The following is an 18391-nucleotide window of genomic DNA, read 5'->3' as shown; positions in this document are numbered from 1 at the left end:
CTAGCCGAGGAAACACACCGGTCCCACCTCGAACCCAAACTTCTGGTTGGGCTCGCCAAAGTCCGTCACGCGCACGTCCAGCAAGGGCAGCTGAGCCACGACAGGGGTGTTCACCTCCAGAATGGTCTTGGCGGACCCCTTCCGTACCTGGAGGGGGGGCAGGCAGAGGGAGAGGGAGGAGAGGCTGTGAGCGTAGGCTCTGCGTTACGTGCAAAAAGTCCTGGGTTCAAGCCCTGGCATCTCCCACCTCCCTGTGGTGCTTCAGTTTGAGGGATTAAACAGGAAGGAGGAACAGCTGAGCCTGGGAGTGTTTGGGAAGGGGCCCTTCACGGGAACAGGCAGAAGTCAGCTAAAGTCCCCTGCAGCTGACAACACTCCCCAGTCACCACACTCCCCATAAAAGGTTTGTTGAGTCTCAGAAGGCCCACTGGAAGCAATGCTTGCTTGGGTGCCTTGTCTTCGCTGCTGGCATCCCAGCTCCTTGATCCTGCCTGGACTTATCCTGACCTCGGACCGGACCCTGACTACACTTTGACGCCTTCTTGATTCCTGTATTGTTGACCCGGCTTTGGACAGAGACTTCGGCTTTCGACCACGGACGGTTTGTTGACTTTACCCTCCTGCTTATGGAGTGTAGCACTCGATCCTCCCAGAGTGCAGGACACGGAATAACGGGCTCAAGTTAAAGGAAGCCAGATTTCAGCTGGACATCAGGAAAAACTCCCTGACTGTTAGAACAGTATGACAATGGAACCAGTGACCTAGGGAGGTTGTGGGCTCTCCCACTCTAGAGGCCTTCAAGAGGCAGCTGGACAACCATCTGTCAGGGATGCTTTAGGGTGGATTCCTGCACTGAGCAGGGGGTTGGACTCGATGGCCTTGTAGGCCCCTTCCAACTCTGCTATTCTATGATTTACGACACTCCTGTCCCCAGGAGCGTAGGGGATAATGCCGGGCTAGAGGGGCCGGTGTCCTAGCTTGGTATAAAGGCCGCTTCCAACGTTTTGCATCAAGGAAAGTTTAGCCCATTCCGAAACCAAAATAACCCACAGTTTCAATTTCTCAGAGTGGGTGCCACGCTCATTTATTGCAGCAAAACCAGAGTCCCGTGGCGCCCTAAAGATGAACATGTTTTATATTCCGGCAGACACTTTCGTCAGCCCACTTCATCAGATGCCGGGAGTGTCAGGCGTGGACAAAGTTTATATCTGGGGCAGGGGAGAGGGAATTATAAGCAGCGGGGAAAGAAATGGAAAGTAGACGTACTAGCGGTGACAATCAAGGTGGCCGTTCACAGTGCAGCTGTTGCTGACTGCACACGTATCCTGGCACGAGGTAAGCCAATTAAGAGATGTCGACCTGGCTCACACAGAATGACAACCTAGGCTGCAGGCGGAGTATGGGTTGTCGTTGAATCGTGGCTTGTCGTTACGTTAAACCTCAACTATGGCTTATTAACCACAAACAACCCAGAATTAAGCACCGACAACAAACCGTGGGTTCTCTGCCTGGATTGTTTGCGGTTAGCAACCCATAGTTAAACCACAGTGCAGAGTTTCCATGTATCGACAACCCACGATGCCACAATAGCCCATACCCTGGGCTATTAAAAGGTTGTCACACAGAGGAGGGCCAGGATCTCTTCTCGATCCTCCCATATTTTAGGAGCACACACTCAGGGCAGGCTGGGTGGGTGGGTGGGGGTTTGCTCTTGCCTCCTCCTGACCAGAGGATGTGCCCTGAAACACGCCTGATGCTTTGCTGTATGCACATACTAGAGAGGAAGAACAAGGGTTTTTTGGGGGGTGAAAATTGCACACTGTTGCTGAACCTCCCAGATCAGAGTGTGAAGTCACTGAATTAGAGGAGACCTCAGAAGATGGCACTGTTGGCGGCTGCTCGTCCATCCGCCCGTCCATCCATGCCTATCCTCCTTCTGCCCCATAGATGCCCCCACACACAAATAGTTTGGCCTTCCCCGTGGTGGCCCCAGGCCAGCTCCCGCCCCCCCCCGGCCAGAGGACTCACCGCGCAGCCGTCCACCGGGGCCTTGATGTAGGGGCTGCTGTCATAGCTCATGTCCTCCTCGTTGGCGCCCAGGAAGCGCAGTGCCCGCTGGTAGCCCCCGGAGGGGGGGGCGCCGCGGCTGTGCCAGGCTGCCGAGCGCTGGCAGTGGTAGGTGAAGTTCTGGCGGGCCGAGACGCTGAGCAGCCGCAGGAAGGCCAGCTGCACCACGCCCAGGGGGTTGCCGTCGGCGTCCACGTAGAAGAACTGGGGGGGGGGAAGCAGAAGGATGGGGCACAGGGCGGGGGGGCAGAGAGCTGTCCACACCTCCTCCTCCTCCTCCTCCTCCTCTGGGTCTGCGCCCCCCAGCCTTCCCCAGGTCGCCTCCCAGATCCTGCCTCCCTTCTCCAGGTCGCTGAGAAGGCTCAGGAGAACCCACCGGCCTGAGCGATGGGCCCCGCTCCCCAGCACCGCGCAGGCAGGATCAAGAGCTAGGAGCCGTGGCAGTGAAGCAGAGCCTCCACGCTCAAAGGCGGTCTACCTGTCAGCACTAGATGCTGCGGGCGAACGACAGGGCGAGCCCTTCCCAATCACTACCTGCTTGTGGGCGCCTGCAGGGGCGGGGTGTGTGCTCACCTGAGGGGCACACACAGGGTGCTACATGAGGGGGGCCGCTGGACCGATCCAGCCGCCAGGCTCACCTGGCCCTTCGAATCTCCCCCTCGGTCCCCAACCCTAAGCTCGTACGGATGATATTTTATCGTCCTCTCTCCCCACGCGTTTTAGTTCACCGCTGACGCGTGGGGAATATCCTCCGCACCGCCCTCTGGGAGCTTCGGCTATTGGGCGGCATAAAAACGCAATAAATAAATAAATAGGACGGCCTTTGATGCCCCCCAGATGTGTCGGGCTGCAACTGGATTTGCAGGAGGACTTCAAAACAAAACCTTCTCAGAGTTCAGGACGAGCTGGACTTCGGGCAGGAGGAATTCTCCAAGTTCGGAGAGGGACCGAAAAACGGACGCCTTGGGGACTCCCCAGCAGCCCGGAAGCCCCGCGCGCCCCTGTCCCAGGGGGTTCTGCTACCCACCTGACTGCCTTTCCGGAACTGGCTGAACCAGGTTTGGGGCGTCTCCTGCTCCCACGTGGCCACGGTCGCCTGGGAAGAGAGAGAGAAGCCGTGCTTCGAACAAGCGCTTATGAAACCGGCAGGCCTCACAGCCCCCATCTCAAAGGAGGCAACGCCGCCTCCCTTCCTTCTTCGTGAGAACATGTATGTAGAGCAAACCAGACGCAATCAATCCAAAAAGGTTTCTTTAACGGTGGACGGGAATATTGCCAGCTCTGTTGCTTGCATCCTGCGACACACACAAAGTGGGATCGTCGGTCGCAGGGCCTTGGAAGTGGCTACCCCCCATGCAGGCTGGCTGAGAGTAACCAACGCAACACGTACGCTATGGTGGGACGTGGGAGAGGGCCTTCTCTGCGGTGACACCCTGACTGTGGAACGCCCTCCCCTTGGGGGCTCGACTGGCACCAAGACCGACTTCGTTTCGATGCCAAGTGAAAACATGGCTTTTTAATAAAGCCTTTAATGGTTAAAGGGACCGCAATACCTAGAGGCCTTCAAGAGGCAGCTGGACAACCGTCTGTCAGGGATGCTTTAGGGTGGATTCCTGCATTGAGCAGGGGGTTGGACTCGATGGCCTTGTAGGCCCCTTCCGACTCTGCTATTCTATGATTCCATGACTTCCTGACTGTTAGAGTAGTACGACAATGGAACCAGTGACCTAGGGAGGTTGTGGGCTCTCCCACACTAGAGGCCTTCAAGAGGCAGCTGGACAAGCATCTGTCAGGGATGCTTTAGGGTGGATTCCTGCGTTGAGCAGGGGGTTGGACTCGATGGCCTTGTAGGCCCCTTCCAACTCTGCTATTCTATGATTCTATGATTGGACGCCTCTCCTTATTATTATTATTATTTATTTATATAGTACACTGCGCTCAACATCTAAGGTCCTCCTCCGAGTGCCTACTCCGAGGGAAGCTCAGAGGGTGGCAACAAGGGAGAGGGCCTTTTCGGTGGTGGCCCCCCCGACTGTGGAATGATCTCCCCGATGAGGCTCGCCTGGCACCAACACTGTTATCTTTCAGGCGCCAGGTCAAGACTTTTCTCTTCTCCCAGGCATTTAACAGCATTTAACAACGCTAAGTCCAGGTCCAGGCCCGATTCAAAGTGCTGGTACTAACATTCAAAGCCCTAAACGGCTTGGGGCCAGGTTATCTGAAGGAACGCCTCCTCCCGTATGTCCCTGCCCGGACCCTAAGGTCATCCTCAGGGGTCCTTCTCTGCGAGGCAGGTGGCTACCAGGAGGAGCAGGGCCTTCTCTGCTGTGGCACCCCGGCTGTGGAATGAGCTCCCTAAGGAGATTCGCTTGGCACCTACGTTATATGCTTTTAGACACCAGGTGAAGACCTTTTTATTCTCCCAACTTTTTAACAGTCTATAAATAAATTTTAACTTGGTGTTTTAAATTTGTAATTTTGCATCGCTGCTGTTTTTATCTGGTTGAGCTTTTATATTGCATTTTATAGTATGGTTTTATACTGTTGTTTTATACTTTGAATGGTTTTAATTTTTGTGAACCGCCCAGAGAGCTCCGGCTATTGGGCGGTATAGAAATGTAATAAATAAATAAATAATTGTACGCCCATCGTATCTTCTCCAGGAAGGCGTTCCAAACCTTGGGCACCACCACGAAGTAGGTCCTCTCCTCTGTAAAGGCATAGCGCGTGTCTCCCTCTGACAGCATTTAGACAAACCTTTTTTTCTCTCCAGGTTCAAGCTCAGGTAAGAATAGAGATCTGTGAGTCTGTGGCTGAACCTGGCTGTGCACAGCACTGATTGGCTAGTGAATGTAACATCACTAACCCACTTCCCCCTCTATTACCAGAGCCGTTTTTGCAACCCTTTTAAAATGACGGTGCTTTAATTTTCATCTATGAGTTGAAAAGGCCCATTCAGGTACCCAACATCACATGGGGTAATTCCTGGGTTCTTTCTGGTGGAGTCTGGACGCTCCTTTCTTGTGCTTCTCCCTTTTTCTCTGGTGGATTCCTGCATTGAGCAGGGGGTTGGACTGGATGGCCTTGTAGGCCCCTTCCAACTCTACTATTCTGTGGTTCTATGATTCTATGATTCTTACCTCTCGAGTCTCTTGGCTGGGGAAAACGCACGTCTCGCCCCCAGCGGTGAAGTTACAGAAGACTTTGAAGGAATCCCGTGCACAGCCCTGGTTCGGATCGATCCAGTATTCACCTAGAGAGGGAGAGAGAGAAAATAAAAGGATTTATTTATTTATTACATTTCTATACCGCCCAATAGCCGGAGCTCTCTGGGAGGTTCACCCTCACCCACACACACCCCATTTAACTTCCACATCTGACTCAGAGCAAATTCACACAACCCATCTAGGGTCACAACTAATTTGCTCCCCGAACTTCTAGAATTTGGTGGCAAACGTTCTCTGGGTGTCTGAATATTCACCCAATATTTCATGTGCGGAAGAAGCATTTTACACCCAAAGATTCCAAAGTGGGGTTCAGTGTTTGACAGCTGGCCCTGGTGCAGCAGTCAAAGTTTTATTTTAAAAAAGCAACCTTGGTTGTTGTTGTTTTAAAAAGCTGATAGGCAGTAATAACACCTCATATTATTATTTCAGATAATAATAGCCTGAGATTCAGAAGGAATTTTCTTGAATCAAATTCATTTACTCTCAGAAGAGCTTTTGAATTATTATTATTATTATTATTATTATTATTATTATTATTATTATTATTTGCATTTATATCCCGCCTTTTTCCTCCAAGGAACCCAAGGCAGTATAGAATCACAGAATCATAGAATCATAGAGTTAGAAGGGGCCTCTTAAGGCCATCGAGTCCAACCCCCTGCTCAATGCAGGAATCCACCCTAAAGCATCCCTGACAGATGCTTGTCCAGCTGCCTCTTGAAGGCCTCTAGGGTGGGAGAGCCCACACCCTCCCTAGGTCACTGATTCCATTGTTGTACTGCTCTAACAGTCAGGAAGTTTTTCCTGATGTCCAGCCGGAATCTGGCTTCCTGTCACTTGAGCCCGAGGTCCTTTGTCCAGCTGTTCTGTGATTCCTGCGCAGCAACGGCCCGCCCTAACCCCTCACCCCTCCTCTCCCGTGGAAGGCCGAGCCGGGCGGGCGGCCGCCTGCCTCTCGCTCACCGTCGGGCAGCTCAGGCTGGCAGAGGTGCAGGTCCTGGCAGGTGCGGGCGGGGCTGTCCTGCGTGCCCAGCGGCTTCCTCATGTGCTCAATCTCCTCCCGGAGGGAGTGCAGGGAGCCATAGATCTCCTCCATGCCCTGGGAGGCCTTGTGGCTGGCTGTGTCCGCCGCCGCCTTCTCCTCCTCCTCCTCCTCCTCCGGCATCAGCTGGCTGCCATCGATGGAGCGCTTGTTCTTCTTGGACCTCTGGATGGGCAGCGGCTGGATGACTTCGCCCGGGGGGCCCTGGGGGGCAAAGAGAGCCTTCGTGAGCGCAGGACGGGGCAGATCCAGAGGGGCCGGGCTCAGCCCTGGGCAGACCGTTCCACTCGGCCTCCGCCCCTGAGAAGGGGGACCGCAAAGGAAAACGGACGCCACACCAGTGGCGTGTAGCGGTTCAGAGAGCAAGCCGTGAGCCGAGAAGACCCAAGCATGAAGGGGGCACGCTGCTTTCTCACAAAGGGAGCCCAGGAATGGGGAGGGGGCATCACGGAGTGGGAGGGGCCTGCTTTGCATGCAGAAGTACGTTGAACCCAGGTTCGATATAGCTCCAGGCGAGAGCACTTCCCCACCCCAACTTCCCCTAAATGCCACTGCTGAGGCCATGAGAGGGAGAGGGAGCAGCAGAACACACACACACACACCCCAACGGCATTTAGTTCCAGCGCCGTGACCGGCAGAACTTTGCAACTAAGAATCCAGTGCCTTTTTCCTCCTCCCTCCCCGTCGCCTTTCCTTTTATGTTGTGTCTTTTAGACTGTAAGCCCGCAGGCAGGGAACATCTTATTCCTTATCTTGTGGGATACCAATTTATAAAACCAAAAGCTGGATTTCGAAGGCGGTGCGTGTTCATTGTTAAACTTCCCAAATTCAGTATTTACACCCCAAGTGTATATTTCCCTCTGGAGTCCCTAAACCTTCATCCTGGGGCGTGTGGCCCTGAAAGGAGGATCATGTTGGTTCACTTGCAAGCACTTTCGAGACCGGATCCCTTCTCTCCCAAGTACATTTTGACACGAGCAGCCGGAGGAGGAGGAGGAGGAGGCATATATGGGGATGAAGAAGGAGTTGGGGGCTTACCGGGTGCCCGGGGGGTCCAGGGACTCCACGCTGACCTTTGGGTCCCGCTTGACCCTAGGAACAGAAGCCCAAGAGGTTAGCACTCCAGGGAGGGTCTCTGAACTGAGGCTGCATTTCTTGCTCGCTTGTTCACCCCACGCCTCGCGGGGGGGGGGGGCGCATCTGTGTGTAGTGGGAGGGGGGGTAGTTCTTACCGTGGCTCCTTTCGCACCTTGGGGACCGGGTGGACCCTGAAAAAGGGAGAAGACGTTAGCAGGTGCCACCCAGGGAGGCAGGAAAGGGGTGAAGGGGAAGCTCAGCGCTCACTCACAGGAAGTCCAGGGGGCCCTGCGGGGCCGAGGGGGCCGGTCGGACCAGAGATTCCCTGTGGGGGAAGAAAGAGCAGAGGGAGAAGGGGGTCACTGGGGCAGCCTGGTGCCCTCTCGGTCAGGCCAGGAGTCCTGGCTTCCCCCTCCCTTACAGGGGTCCTGCCCATCCTGCCTGCCATGGGCACAGAAGTCCCCACCCCCCACCACCCACCACACCACCCTTCTCCTTTGCCCACCACGAGTGCCCCTGCTTACAGAATCCGTCAGAAGGTCTCCTCATCAGATCCGATAAAATGGACCCATTAGGTCCACAATGAACTTCAGGGCAGGTCTCGCTGTCCGGGTCATCTGGCAGCAACATGGCAAGGGGCCTCCTCTGTGGTGGCTCCCTCCCTCCCTCCCTCTGGAATGGCCCCCCACCCCACCCCACCCCACCCTGCGCAATGTCAGGCATCGTGCGCTTTTGACGATGATTGAAAACCTTCCTTCTCCGCCACGGATTTTCCCAGCCATTAACACATACAAAGGTCGTTGTGCTTTCATAATGATATATTGTTTTATCATATGTTGTAAACTGGGTCAGGAATTTTTTTTTTTAAAAAAATGGGGAGCTTTATATGAATATATATGAAACAAAAAAATGAAAGCCGAGGTTGGGTGAAGGCTGAAGTAGTCAGTTTAAAACTGATCCAATTAACGAACAAGCCTATAAACTGCAAATCAATGGGGCTGACTGCTGAGGGAGCAGACGTGCCTGGGTCAGGGGCACAAGAGCCCCATGGGATTTGGGATTCAGGGGGTTTGACTAGATGACCTTTGAGGCCCCCTCCAACTTCGTGATTCTGTTCTTCTTCCCTGGTAAGTATTTTGCCCCTCAATGTGACCCATTTTTATTATACACAGACAAGAACAAAATTGCACGAAGTTCTTACTGATCAGAGACATTTCTATTGCAAAAAATGATAACGGTGGATAGGTTCAAAACTGGCTTTAAGTGCGCATATTTCAAAATGGATTTTAGAAATGGTTTATTTTAAAGTCCTGTAAAACAACCCTAAAAATTTTTTTTGTTTTGCAACTTAAAATATTCTGGGCTCGTCCACAAACTTTGATCTTTTCTTATGTTGACAGCAGCATTTTCTGCTTCCTGTCCCCCACCCCCCACCCCGCTCTGCCCCACGTGGGCCTGAACGTGTCCTCCCATTCCCCCCCCGCCTCTCCCCCAACACTCACGGGTTCTCCTTTATGGCCCCCGCTGCCCTGTGGGCCCGGCAGGCCTCGGTCTCCCTTCTCCCCTTGTTCTCCCGGGGGTCCGATCAAGCCAATGAGACCAGGGTGGCCCTGTGGAGAAAGTTGCTGATTACCGGCCTGGATTGGGCCCGCTGCTAGATGGGTCGAGAAATTGACTAGACCAGATCGCCAGGAGGCACTGGTCCAGTCAATTTCACTCCTGAGCGGAGCCTGAAAAAGAGGGCACTGCTCAACTAGGCCACTTGTTCTTTCATTGAATTCAAATTTATGTGTGAAGCCCCCTACCCCCCACCGGCTTCCTGTCCATTCCCCTAGATCCAGCACAGAGACCTCATCTAACGTCACAGCCCTCCCTGGCTTTCTCCCCTCTTATCTCTCTGCCCTTACAACCTGAGACATCCCTGCCCAGTGGGCCTTTTCCTCCTCCAGCTCCGACACGTTCCGCCACCCAAAGGTCCCCCTTGCTGCCCCATAGGCCTGAAACCGACCGCCCCAAAGCACCTGCCTGATGCCCCCACTTTTCCCTGGCTCAAATGCCCTCCTCAAAACACTCCTTTGGCAGGACTCTGCAAGTAAGAGGACGCACGGAGAACTGAAACCATTCCACATTCTTTCCTCGCCTGCCTGTCCTCCTCCTCCACAGCCACGGGCAAGTAGCCAACCTGGCAGGGGGATGCTGGGAGTTGCGGTCCAACACACCTGGAGGGCACCAGGTTGGGGAAGGCTGTTCTAGAAGGCAGCAAAGGATGTGTCTGACAGTTACAAGATGGGGGATACTTGGCTCAGCAATACTACAAATGAGAAGGATCTTGGAATTGTTGTAGATCACAAGCTGAATAGGAGCCAACAGTGTGATGTGGCTGCAAGAAAGGCAAATGCTCTTTTGGGCTGCATTAATAGAAGTATAGCTTCCAAATGACGTGAGGTCCTGGTTCCTCTCTATTCGGCCCTGGTTAGGACTCATCTAGAGTATTGCGTCCAATTCTGGGCTCCACAATTCAAGAAGGATGCAGACAAGCTGGAGCGTGTTCAGAGGAGGGCAACCAGGATGATCAGGGCTCTGGAAACAAAGCCCTATGAAGAGAGACTGGAAGAACTGGGCATGTTTAGCCTGGAGAAGAGAAGATTGAGGGGAGACATGAGAGCACTCTTCAAATACTTAAATGGTTGTCATACAGAGGAGGGCCAGGATCTCTTCTCGATCCTCCCAGAGTGCAGGACACGGAATAACGGGCTGAAGTTAAAGGAAGCCAGATTCCAGCTGGACATCAGGAAAAACGTCCTGACTGTTAGAGCAGTACGACAATGGAACCAGTTACCTAGGGAGGTTGTGGGCTCTCCCACACTGGAGGCCTTCAAGAGGCAGCTGGACAACCACCTGTCAGGGATGCTTTAGGGTGGATTCCTGCATTGAGCAGGGGTTGGACTCGATGGCCTTGTAGGCCCCTTCCAACTCTACTATTCTATGATTCTATGATTCTATGACCCAGCAGACCGGTGGAGGAAAGACGGAGCAATCCGCCCGCCCTCCACTCGCTTGTTCACCTACACGGAATTCCTGGCCGCCTCTGGCGACCAGGCAAGCGGTCAAACACAACAGGAGCCTGGCCTCACCTTCTCTCCTTTGGGTCCAGAGTCCCCTCGCAGTCCAGGCAAGCCGGGGGGGCCCTGCAGGAAGAGACACCACCAAGGATGCCGTTAGCTCTGGTCATTGGCCGGTACAGCCCCCTCCCGCCCCACGGAGCACTCCCCCTGCCCTTCCCACCCACCGGCCCCAGATCCAACTCTGGGCACTCACCACTGGTCCCGGAGGCCCGGCCTGGCCTGTAGCCCCTGGCTTGCCTTGCGCACCCTGGAAGAGACGGAGGACGAAAAAAGTTCAATGGTGGCCCCCTGACCTATAAAGACTCACACCTCCGCTTGAGGACAGCGGTCCCCCTCCAATCTGCATCCCCCACTACAAACAAGCCTGGATAAAACCCAGATGGCCCCTCCCCATGACGTGACATGAACCCCCCCCACATCCAGATACCCCATAGGCCGTTCCAGTCGCTTCCTACCAGCTCCATAACCCCCTCCATACACTCTGCCCCCCCCCCGAGAACCCAGGTGCCCAGGCTTACCACGGATCCGGGGATGCCCCTCAGCCCGTCTGTTCCTGGTTTCCCAGGCGTTCCCTGAGGCCCCACTGGCCCAGTCTTCCCTGGCGGCCCAAGCGCACCCGATTCTCCCTAGGCAGGGCAGAGTTAAGGTGAAATAGCAGCCAACGTATTGCTTTCTCTTTCTCTCTTTCTCTCTCTCTCTCTCTCTCCCCTTTCCATCCCCCCCCCAGTTATTGTTGAAGAAGCTTATTAAACGATACACCCTTCTTGGCTTGTGCTTCAGTTCCACAGTGTTTCTAGCAAGGAAACGGCACCCTGCGCTGAAGAAAAACGCTCGAATTCGTAAACAGGTCCCACTTTTTCACTCTCCAACCTCTGATTTAAAGGGAAATGTCTTGTGCCCCCCCACCCCGCCACTAATATCTGAGATGAAGCACCCAGAAGACAGCAGTGTCCTAGTCTGGATTTCCCCTTTTCACCTCACAGCAAAATGCACACGGCTGTGCTCCCTAGTGGGACTCTCGGCTTGTGGCTTTTTGAGAGCTAATCTAATCTATTTATTTATTTCACTTATATACCGCTCCCATAGCCAGGGCTCTCTGGGCGGTTTACAGAAATTCTAAAATTAAGATAAAAACGAGTATACAAAATTTAAAATTCTAAAACATAGAACATACACACATAAAGCATTAAAAACCATTAAAAAAAACCCTAAACATGTGGGTGATTAAGATGTGCCGCCATATGCCTGGGCAAAGAGGAAAGTCTTAACCTGGCGCTGGAAAGATAGCAGCGTTGGCGCCAGGTGAGCCTCGTCAGGGAGATCATTCCATAGTCTGGGGACCACCACCGAAAAGGCCCTGTCCCTCGTTGCCACACTCCGAGCCTCTCTTGGAATAGCACCCGGAGGAGGACCTTAGACTTAGAAAGTGACTGCTCTAACGCCTCCCATCTCAGAACTGATTTTAATTTGTTTGTTTATTTATTTATTTATTTGCACTTCCTGCCTTTCTTGTTATGAAAGAGAAACCAAAGTGGTTTGCCACAACCAACACAACTAGAGATTTGGTTTTCCAACGGCAGTTCGGCGTTCCACAAATCCCTCCAGACGGGCAGGGAGGGGGCCGTGGGGTGGGGGGCAGGACAGAGCCCCGCCTTGCAACGAGGAGGTCGGACGGAGACCCCCTAGAGCTGCTCTCTGTGGGACGGACTCCGGAGTGAACAGACCTGCGCTGCAGGGAGCTGAAGGCTGTTGAAGAAGCAGCAGCAGCGGCAAGAGGGAGGGAGGGAGGGAGCCCCCGTCCAGCCCCTGGGCGGAGGGGGGCACACGGGGTGCAAAGAAGAACCCCACAACCCCACCGTGGCAGCTCTGATGTTCTAACCCTACATGTCTAACCCTACTGCCCCTGTTTCGGGAGAAGGGTTTTCAGGTAATCAATCAGAATCAGATTCGGAAATAGAAGACGCAGCGCCGGACACCAGCCAGCCCATACCAGTGGGGGACGAAGCTCTCACGGGAGATTCCCCAGCTGAGAATCAGCCCACTCCAGAGCTGATCTCCTCAAGGCCAAATCCTACACCCTCAGAGAGAAACAAGGCAGCTTCCGGGAGATAGCATTCTGAAACACTAACTCAGTGGTTCCCAAACTTTTTCAGGTCACCGCCCCCTTGGTTCCACAAACTCATGCCCAGTGTCCCCTGCCCTACGCTATAAAAATCATTATTCATAATAGCGGTTTTCAATGTGGTGCCTTCTCCGTATATTCCGTCGGGCCGAACGAACGCCCGGCGTTTCTTACAGCCCGTCCTTCAGACAGCAAGACTTCTCGTGGCCGGCGGAGACACTCACCTTTTTGCCTTTCCCCCCTTGCCGCCCCTCGGGGCCGGGCGTGCCGGCTGGGCCCTGTGGAGAGACGAGACGAGGCCGTGGGCTCAGGGGACGGGCGGTGGCAGCAGCCAGGTTCATCCTCCCACCACCACCTCCACCCCGGTGACAGCCAGTGGCAAGCCTGAATGGGACAAGGGCTCCAACCTTGCGAGCTCTTCGCACCTGGGGCCTGATTCATAACAGCAGGAGTCACAGCACCGCGGCGCAGGAGAAGGCAAGCAAAGGCTGCCAGTCCGGATGGCTCTGTGCTACCTCCAGGCTTGTGGGCTTCCCAGTGGGGCAACCCTGGGTCTGACCCAGCACGGCTCTTCTCATGTCCTCCTGCTCAGCAGGCAGATGGTCCTGGGTTTAATCTCAGCAAGAACCAGCCCAGGTAGCCGCTGGGGAAAGACTTCAGGCAGAGACCCTGGGGGTTTGCTGCCAGCCCCGGAAGGCCGTTTGGGACTACGCGAACCATCTTGGCAAGAGGGCCCATCACCCACAGCAGAGGGGGACTTTTGCATGCAGAAGGTCTTGGGCCCAGTCCTCCCTCGGAAGGGTCCTGGAGAGCGAAGACCCCGGTCTGCCTGGGGACGGGGCTGCTGCCAGCCATGGCGGGGCGGCATGTCGGCTTCGGTGGGCCAGTGGTCTGAGCCAGCACAAGAGCAGCTTTGTGGGGTGATCTCTTAGGAGCTGATGATATATCTTTGGGGAGCCCAATATATCCTGATATAGACCAAGAGTCCAGCTCAGCCTTCTCCGGCCTGGTGCCCCCCAGATCTGTTGGAATACGATCCCCATCATTCCCAGCCAGCATGGATATTGGTTGGGGATGATGGGAGTTGCAGTTCAGCACATTTGGAGGGTGCCAGGCTGGGGAAGGTAGCTCTGGCGTGTCAGATCCCTGGTGACCCCTTATTGTGCCAAGATGCTCCCACTTTAATCCCTTTGGCGCACACAACATGCACGAATGTGCTTTAGCTATTGAGCATTAGGGTTAATTCACATCAACTACGTGCATGTTGGTGCTAATGTGAATTAGAACGAAATTCAGGTGGGGGGAGGAATCCGATTCCATCACTGAGCAGTCCACGGAGCAAAAGACGTGCGAGAATCCACGAAACAAAGACAGAACAGATTTAACCATATCCCTCCCTCCCCCTAACTTACCCTCTTCCCTAGGGGGCCGGGGGGGCCGTTCTCACCGGTTGGGCCTGGAGAACCCTAGAAGGGAGAGGAAGGAGATAGGATCAGGGTGAGCATGGAACCAAACCGGAGCCCGTTGGCCTGAGATAGGGTGACCATATTTTGGAAACCAAAAAGGAGGACAACATGTTCGCCATGTTAAAATTATTTTTAAAAAATATTTTTAAAACCTCAAACTTTAAAAAATAATAATCCTAAAACTCAATGGATGGACAGATCTGTTTCAAACTTGGCATAGCTAAAGTCCTTGTTAAGAGCAATCATGGTGCCAAGTTTCATCTCTTTATTTTTGTTAAATAACATTTTTTTTAAAAAGAAAATAATGACAGGAGTTATAAGCATTTTTGTTAATTCCCATTAGAGCTGCTCTTTGGAAAAATCCGGATTTCCCCTCCCCCTCCTGGATTTGTCATCAAAACCCCGGGCAAATCCAGGCAAATCCGGTCATATGGTCACCCTACCTGAGAAGAAGAAGGAGGCATTGACCTGGAGAAGGGTGGGGTGGGTTGGGGTGGGGTGGAGGGCGCATGTGGAGAAGGTCACGAGGGAGTCTGATGATAGTTTGGAAAATGGCAGCGGGGCGAAGTGGGGGGAGAGAGAAATGAGCGTTGGGACAACGCAACACACAAGGAAAAATCAGGCCTAGAATCACACCCAGTCAGAAGTCAATCTAGAACCTGTTTTCAGTCAGGCCTAGAACCCTTACCGCCTCTCCTGGCTCGCCGTCTTCTCCTCGGTCACCTTTGGCCCCATCTTGGCCCTGTTGGAGGAGGAATAAAGGTAAAGTGATCCCCTGGCCCAGATCCTGATATCTCCAGGGGTGGGGGAGGATCCAGCCAGGAGGAGGAAGGTATACTCACCCGGGGTCCCATTTCGCCAGGGGGTCCTGGATCTCCAGGGAAACCAACTGGACCCTGATGGAGAGAGAGAGAGAGAGAGAGGGGGTCTTAAAGCACTAAGGATTTAAAATCTCAATATTTAAATCAAAAGTTATAGGCATTTATTCAACCAATTATAGCTCCCCTTTCATTAGTCTATTTTTTTTTAAAAAAGTATTTTTTCCAAGGCTGAAATAAAACAGGTTGGAGAGTAATGGCACAAAATGCTCACTAAAACAGGTAAGATCTCTCTCTCTCTCTCAAACACACACATATACACACACAGCCAAAAACAATGGTTTATGGGGGGAAAAGTGGGTTGCTGATTCTATTGTTTAAAAGGCAATTCAATGAGGGTGTGAAAAAGAAAACAATTTAATACTTCCTTTAAAAAAAAGGTTTATGCCACACTAGAGGCCTTCAAGAGGCAGCTGGACAACCATCTGTCAAGGATGCTTTAGGGTGGATTCCTGCATTGAGCAGGGGGTTGGACTCGATGGCCTTGTGGGGCCCCATCCAACTCTGGTATTCTATGATACAGACTAATGGGTTCAAGTGACAGGAAGCCAGATTCCGTCTGGACATCAGGAAAAACTTCCTGACTGTTAGAGCAGTACAAAAATGGAATCAGTGACCTAGGGAGGTTGTGGGCTCTCCCACACTAGAGGCATTCAAGAGGCAGCGGGACAACCATCTGTCAGGGATGCTTTAGGGTGGATCCCTGCATTGAGCAGGGGGTTGGACTCGATGGCCTTGCAGGCCCCTTCCAACTCTGCGATGCTATGATTCTATGATACTATGTTTCTAAGAGCCTTAGAGTATAATGAATTGTAGGTTTGCATTAGAGGTAGTTGTTTTGAAAAGAGATGAACATTTGAGAGAAAGAGGCTTTGCTACTCATGCTGAAAATATATATATATATATATATATATATATATATATATATAATCTTCTTTTCCCCCCTCTGGTCAAAGAGACTTTGCAAGTTTCTGAAACGATTTTTAAAAACCTGATGAATCTGTTTCCCAGTGGCATTAAAAATACCCTGAGTGTAATAGGACGATTCCTACTGCACGTCTGGGGGTTCACCTTCTTCTTCTTCTTCTTCTTCTTCTTCTTCTTCTTCTTCTTCTTCTTCTTCTTCTTCTTTATTTATATAGCACCATCAATGTACATGGTGCTGTACAGAGTAAAACAGTAAATAGCAAGACCCTGCCGCATAGGCTTACATTCTTAGACCAGGGGCCGCGTTCTCCACTCTGTGCCCCTCTTTCGGGCCCCAAAACATCTCCCACAGAGCCCCCCACCCGCATGTCCCAGTCTTTGCAATGTGTCCCTTACGGGGTTGCCCTTGGGCCCGTCGTCTCCAGTGGGGCCTTTCCCTCCAGGGGGTCCAGCTGTGCCAGCAGATCCGGCCTCTCCTTTCTCTCCTCTTTCGCCCCGTGGGCCCTGAAGAGAGAGAAATGGCTGTGAGGCATCATGGCTGTAAAGGGAACTCCAGAGGCCGTCTGCCTCGGCATGACACTCACAGAAGGGCAAAGCGGCCGTTGCCTTCCTCACCTGCTCATGAACTCCCCGGGGTGGGAAACAGGATGCTCAGCCTGTCCTACAACCTAATCTAGCAAAGCCTATTATGTTCTTGAACGGTGTGAGGAGTGTGGGGGAGCCAGGATGGAGTTGGGTGACTTCCTTGAATCTGGGGAAAGGAAGAGCCTGTTTCCAGTTTAATAAGGCTACTGTGTTCATGACAGCAGCTAACTTCCTGTTTAAGAGGGCGACCAGGGCCATGACAGCAGCTTACTTCCTGTTTAAGAGGGTGACCAGGGCCATGACAGCAGCTTACTTCCTGTTTAAGAGGGCGACCAGGGCCATGACAGCAGCTTACTTCCTGTTTAAGAGGGCGACCAGGGCCATAACAGCAGCTTACTTCCTGTTTAAGGGGGCGACCAGGGCCATGCCAGCAGCTTACTTCCTGTTTAAGAGGGCGACCAGGGCCATGACAGCAGCTTACTTCCTGTTTAAGAGGGCGACCAGGGCCATGACAGCAGCTTACTTCCTGTTTGAGGGGGCGACCAGGGCCATGACTAGGGTGACCATATGACCGGATCTGCCCAGATATGTCCGGGTTTTTGGTGACAAATCCGGGAGGGGGAGGGGAAATCCGGATTTTCCCACTCTTTCCCAGCCAAAGAGCAGCTCTAATGGGAATTAACAAAAATGCTTATAACGCCATCATTTTTAAAGATAGACATGAAACTTGGCACGATGGTAGCTCTTAGGAAGGGCTTTAGCCATACCAAATTTGAAGCAGATCTGTTCATCCATTGGTTTTTTAGGAATTTTTTAATAATTGAGGTTTTAAAATTATTATTTTTAAAATCATCATTTTTAAAGATAAAGAGATGAAACTTTGTACCATAATAGGTTTGAGGTAGAGCTTTAGTCATACCTAATTTGAATCAGATCCATTCATCCATTGGTTTTTTAGGAATTTTTTAATAATTGAGGTTTTAAAATTATTATTTTTAAAATCATCATTTTTAAAGATAAAGAGATGAAACTTTGTACCATAATAGGTTTGAGGTAGAGCTTTAGTCATACCTAATTTGAATCAGATCCATTCATCCATTGATTTTTTAGGAATTTTTTAAAAATTGAGGTTTTAAAATTATTTTGTAGAACAGATTTGTCTTAAATGTGTGCTGTAAAATCAGACGTGACCAAGGCTATGTTTGGGTGGGCACTCCCCCTTTGTGCTAGACATGCCCCCTTGGGGGCCGACCACGTTGTCCTCCTTTTTGGTTTCCAAAATATGGTCACCCTAGCCATGACAGCAGCTTACTTCCTGTTTAATAGAGCAACCAGGGCCATGACAGCAGCTTACTTCCTGTTTAACATGGCAACCAGGTATATAACCCAGCTTACTTCCTGTTTAACCTGGCAACTAGGTACATAACCCAGCTTACGTCCCATTTAATATGGCAACCAGGAACATAACCCAGCTTACGTCCTGTTTAAAAGGGCAACAAGGTACATAACCCAGCTCACTTCCTGTTTAATATGGTGACCAGGGCCATGACAGCAGCTTACTTCCTGTTTAACATGGCAACCAGGTACAGAACCCAGCTTACGTCCCATTTAATATGGCAACCAGGTACATAATCCATCTTACGTCGTTTAATAGGGCAACCAGGTACAGAACCCAGCTCACTTCCTGTTTAACATGGCAACCAGGTACAGAACCCAGCTCACTTCCTGTTTAACATGGCAACCAGGTAAATAACCCAGCTTACTTCCTGTTTAACATGGCGACCAGGTACAGAACCCAGCTCACTTCCTGTTTAACATGGCAACCATGTACAGAAACCAGCTCACTTCCTGTTTAACATGGCAACCATGTACAGA

General features: G+C 52.1%; 1 protein-coding gene across 1 annotated transcript in view; it reads right to left on the bottom strand.

Annotated features, from left to right (window-relative positions):
* Nucleotides 1-18391, bottom strand: part of COL11A2 (collagen type XI alpha 2 chain) — a 110096-nt gene continuing 91705 nt past the window's right edge. Inside the window, exons 51-67 of the mRNA XM_063121987.1 lie at nt 16328-16435; nt 14969-15022; nt 14815-14868; nt 14073-14126; nt 12885-12938; nt 11057-11164; nt 10732-10785; nt 10548-10601; nt 8916-9023; nt 7685-7738; nt 7569-7604; nt 7375-7428; nt 6258-6540; nt 5208-5320; nt 3095-3163; nt 2029-2271; nt 1-147 (exon numbers count right to left, since the gene is read on the bottom strand). Coding sequence (XP_062978057.1) covers nt 1-147; nt 2029-2271; nt 3095-3163; nt 5208-5320; nt 6258-6540; nt 7375-7428; nt 7569-7604; nt 7685-7738; nt 8916-9023; nt 10548-10601; nt 10732-10785; nt 11057-11164; nt 12885-12938; nt 14073-14126; nt 14815-14868; nt 14969-15022; nt 16328-16435 — 1647 coding nt within the window. The remainder of the gene's footprint in view (nt 148-2028; nt 2272-3094; nt 3164-5207; nt 5321-6257; nt 6541-7374; nt 7429-7568; nt 7605-7684; nt 7739-8915; nt 9024-10547; nt 10602-10731; nt 10786-11056; nt 11165-12884; nt 12939-14072; nt 14127-14814; nt 14869-14968; nt 15023-16327; nt 16436-18391) is intronic.

This window comes from Elgaria multicarinata, chromosome 3 (genome assembly GCF_023053635.1).
Source record: "Elgaria multicarinata webbii isolate HBS135686 ecotype San Diego chromosome 3, rElgMul1.1.pri, whole genome shotgun sequence".
Lineage (NCBI taxonomy): Eukaryota > Metazoa > Chordata > Lepidosauria > Squamata > Anguidae > Elgaria > Elgaria multicarinata.
Note: the sequence above shows the minus strand (reverse complement) of the source record. Positions and strands in the feature narration are given on the sequence as shown.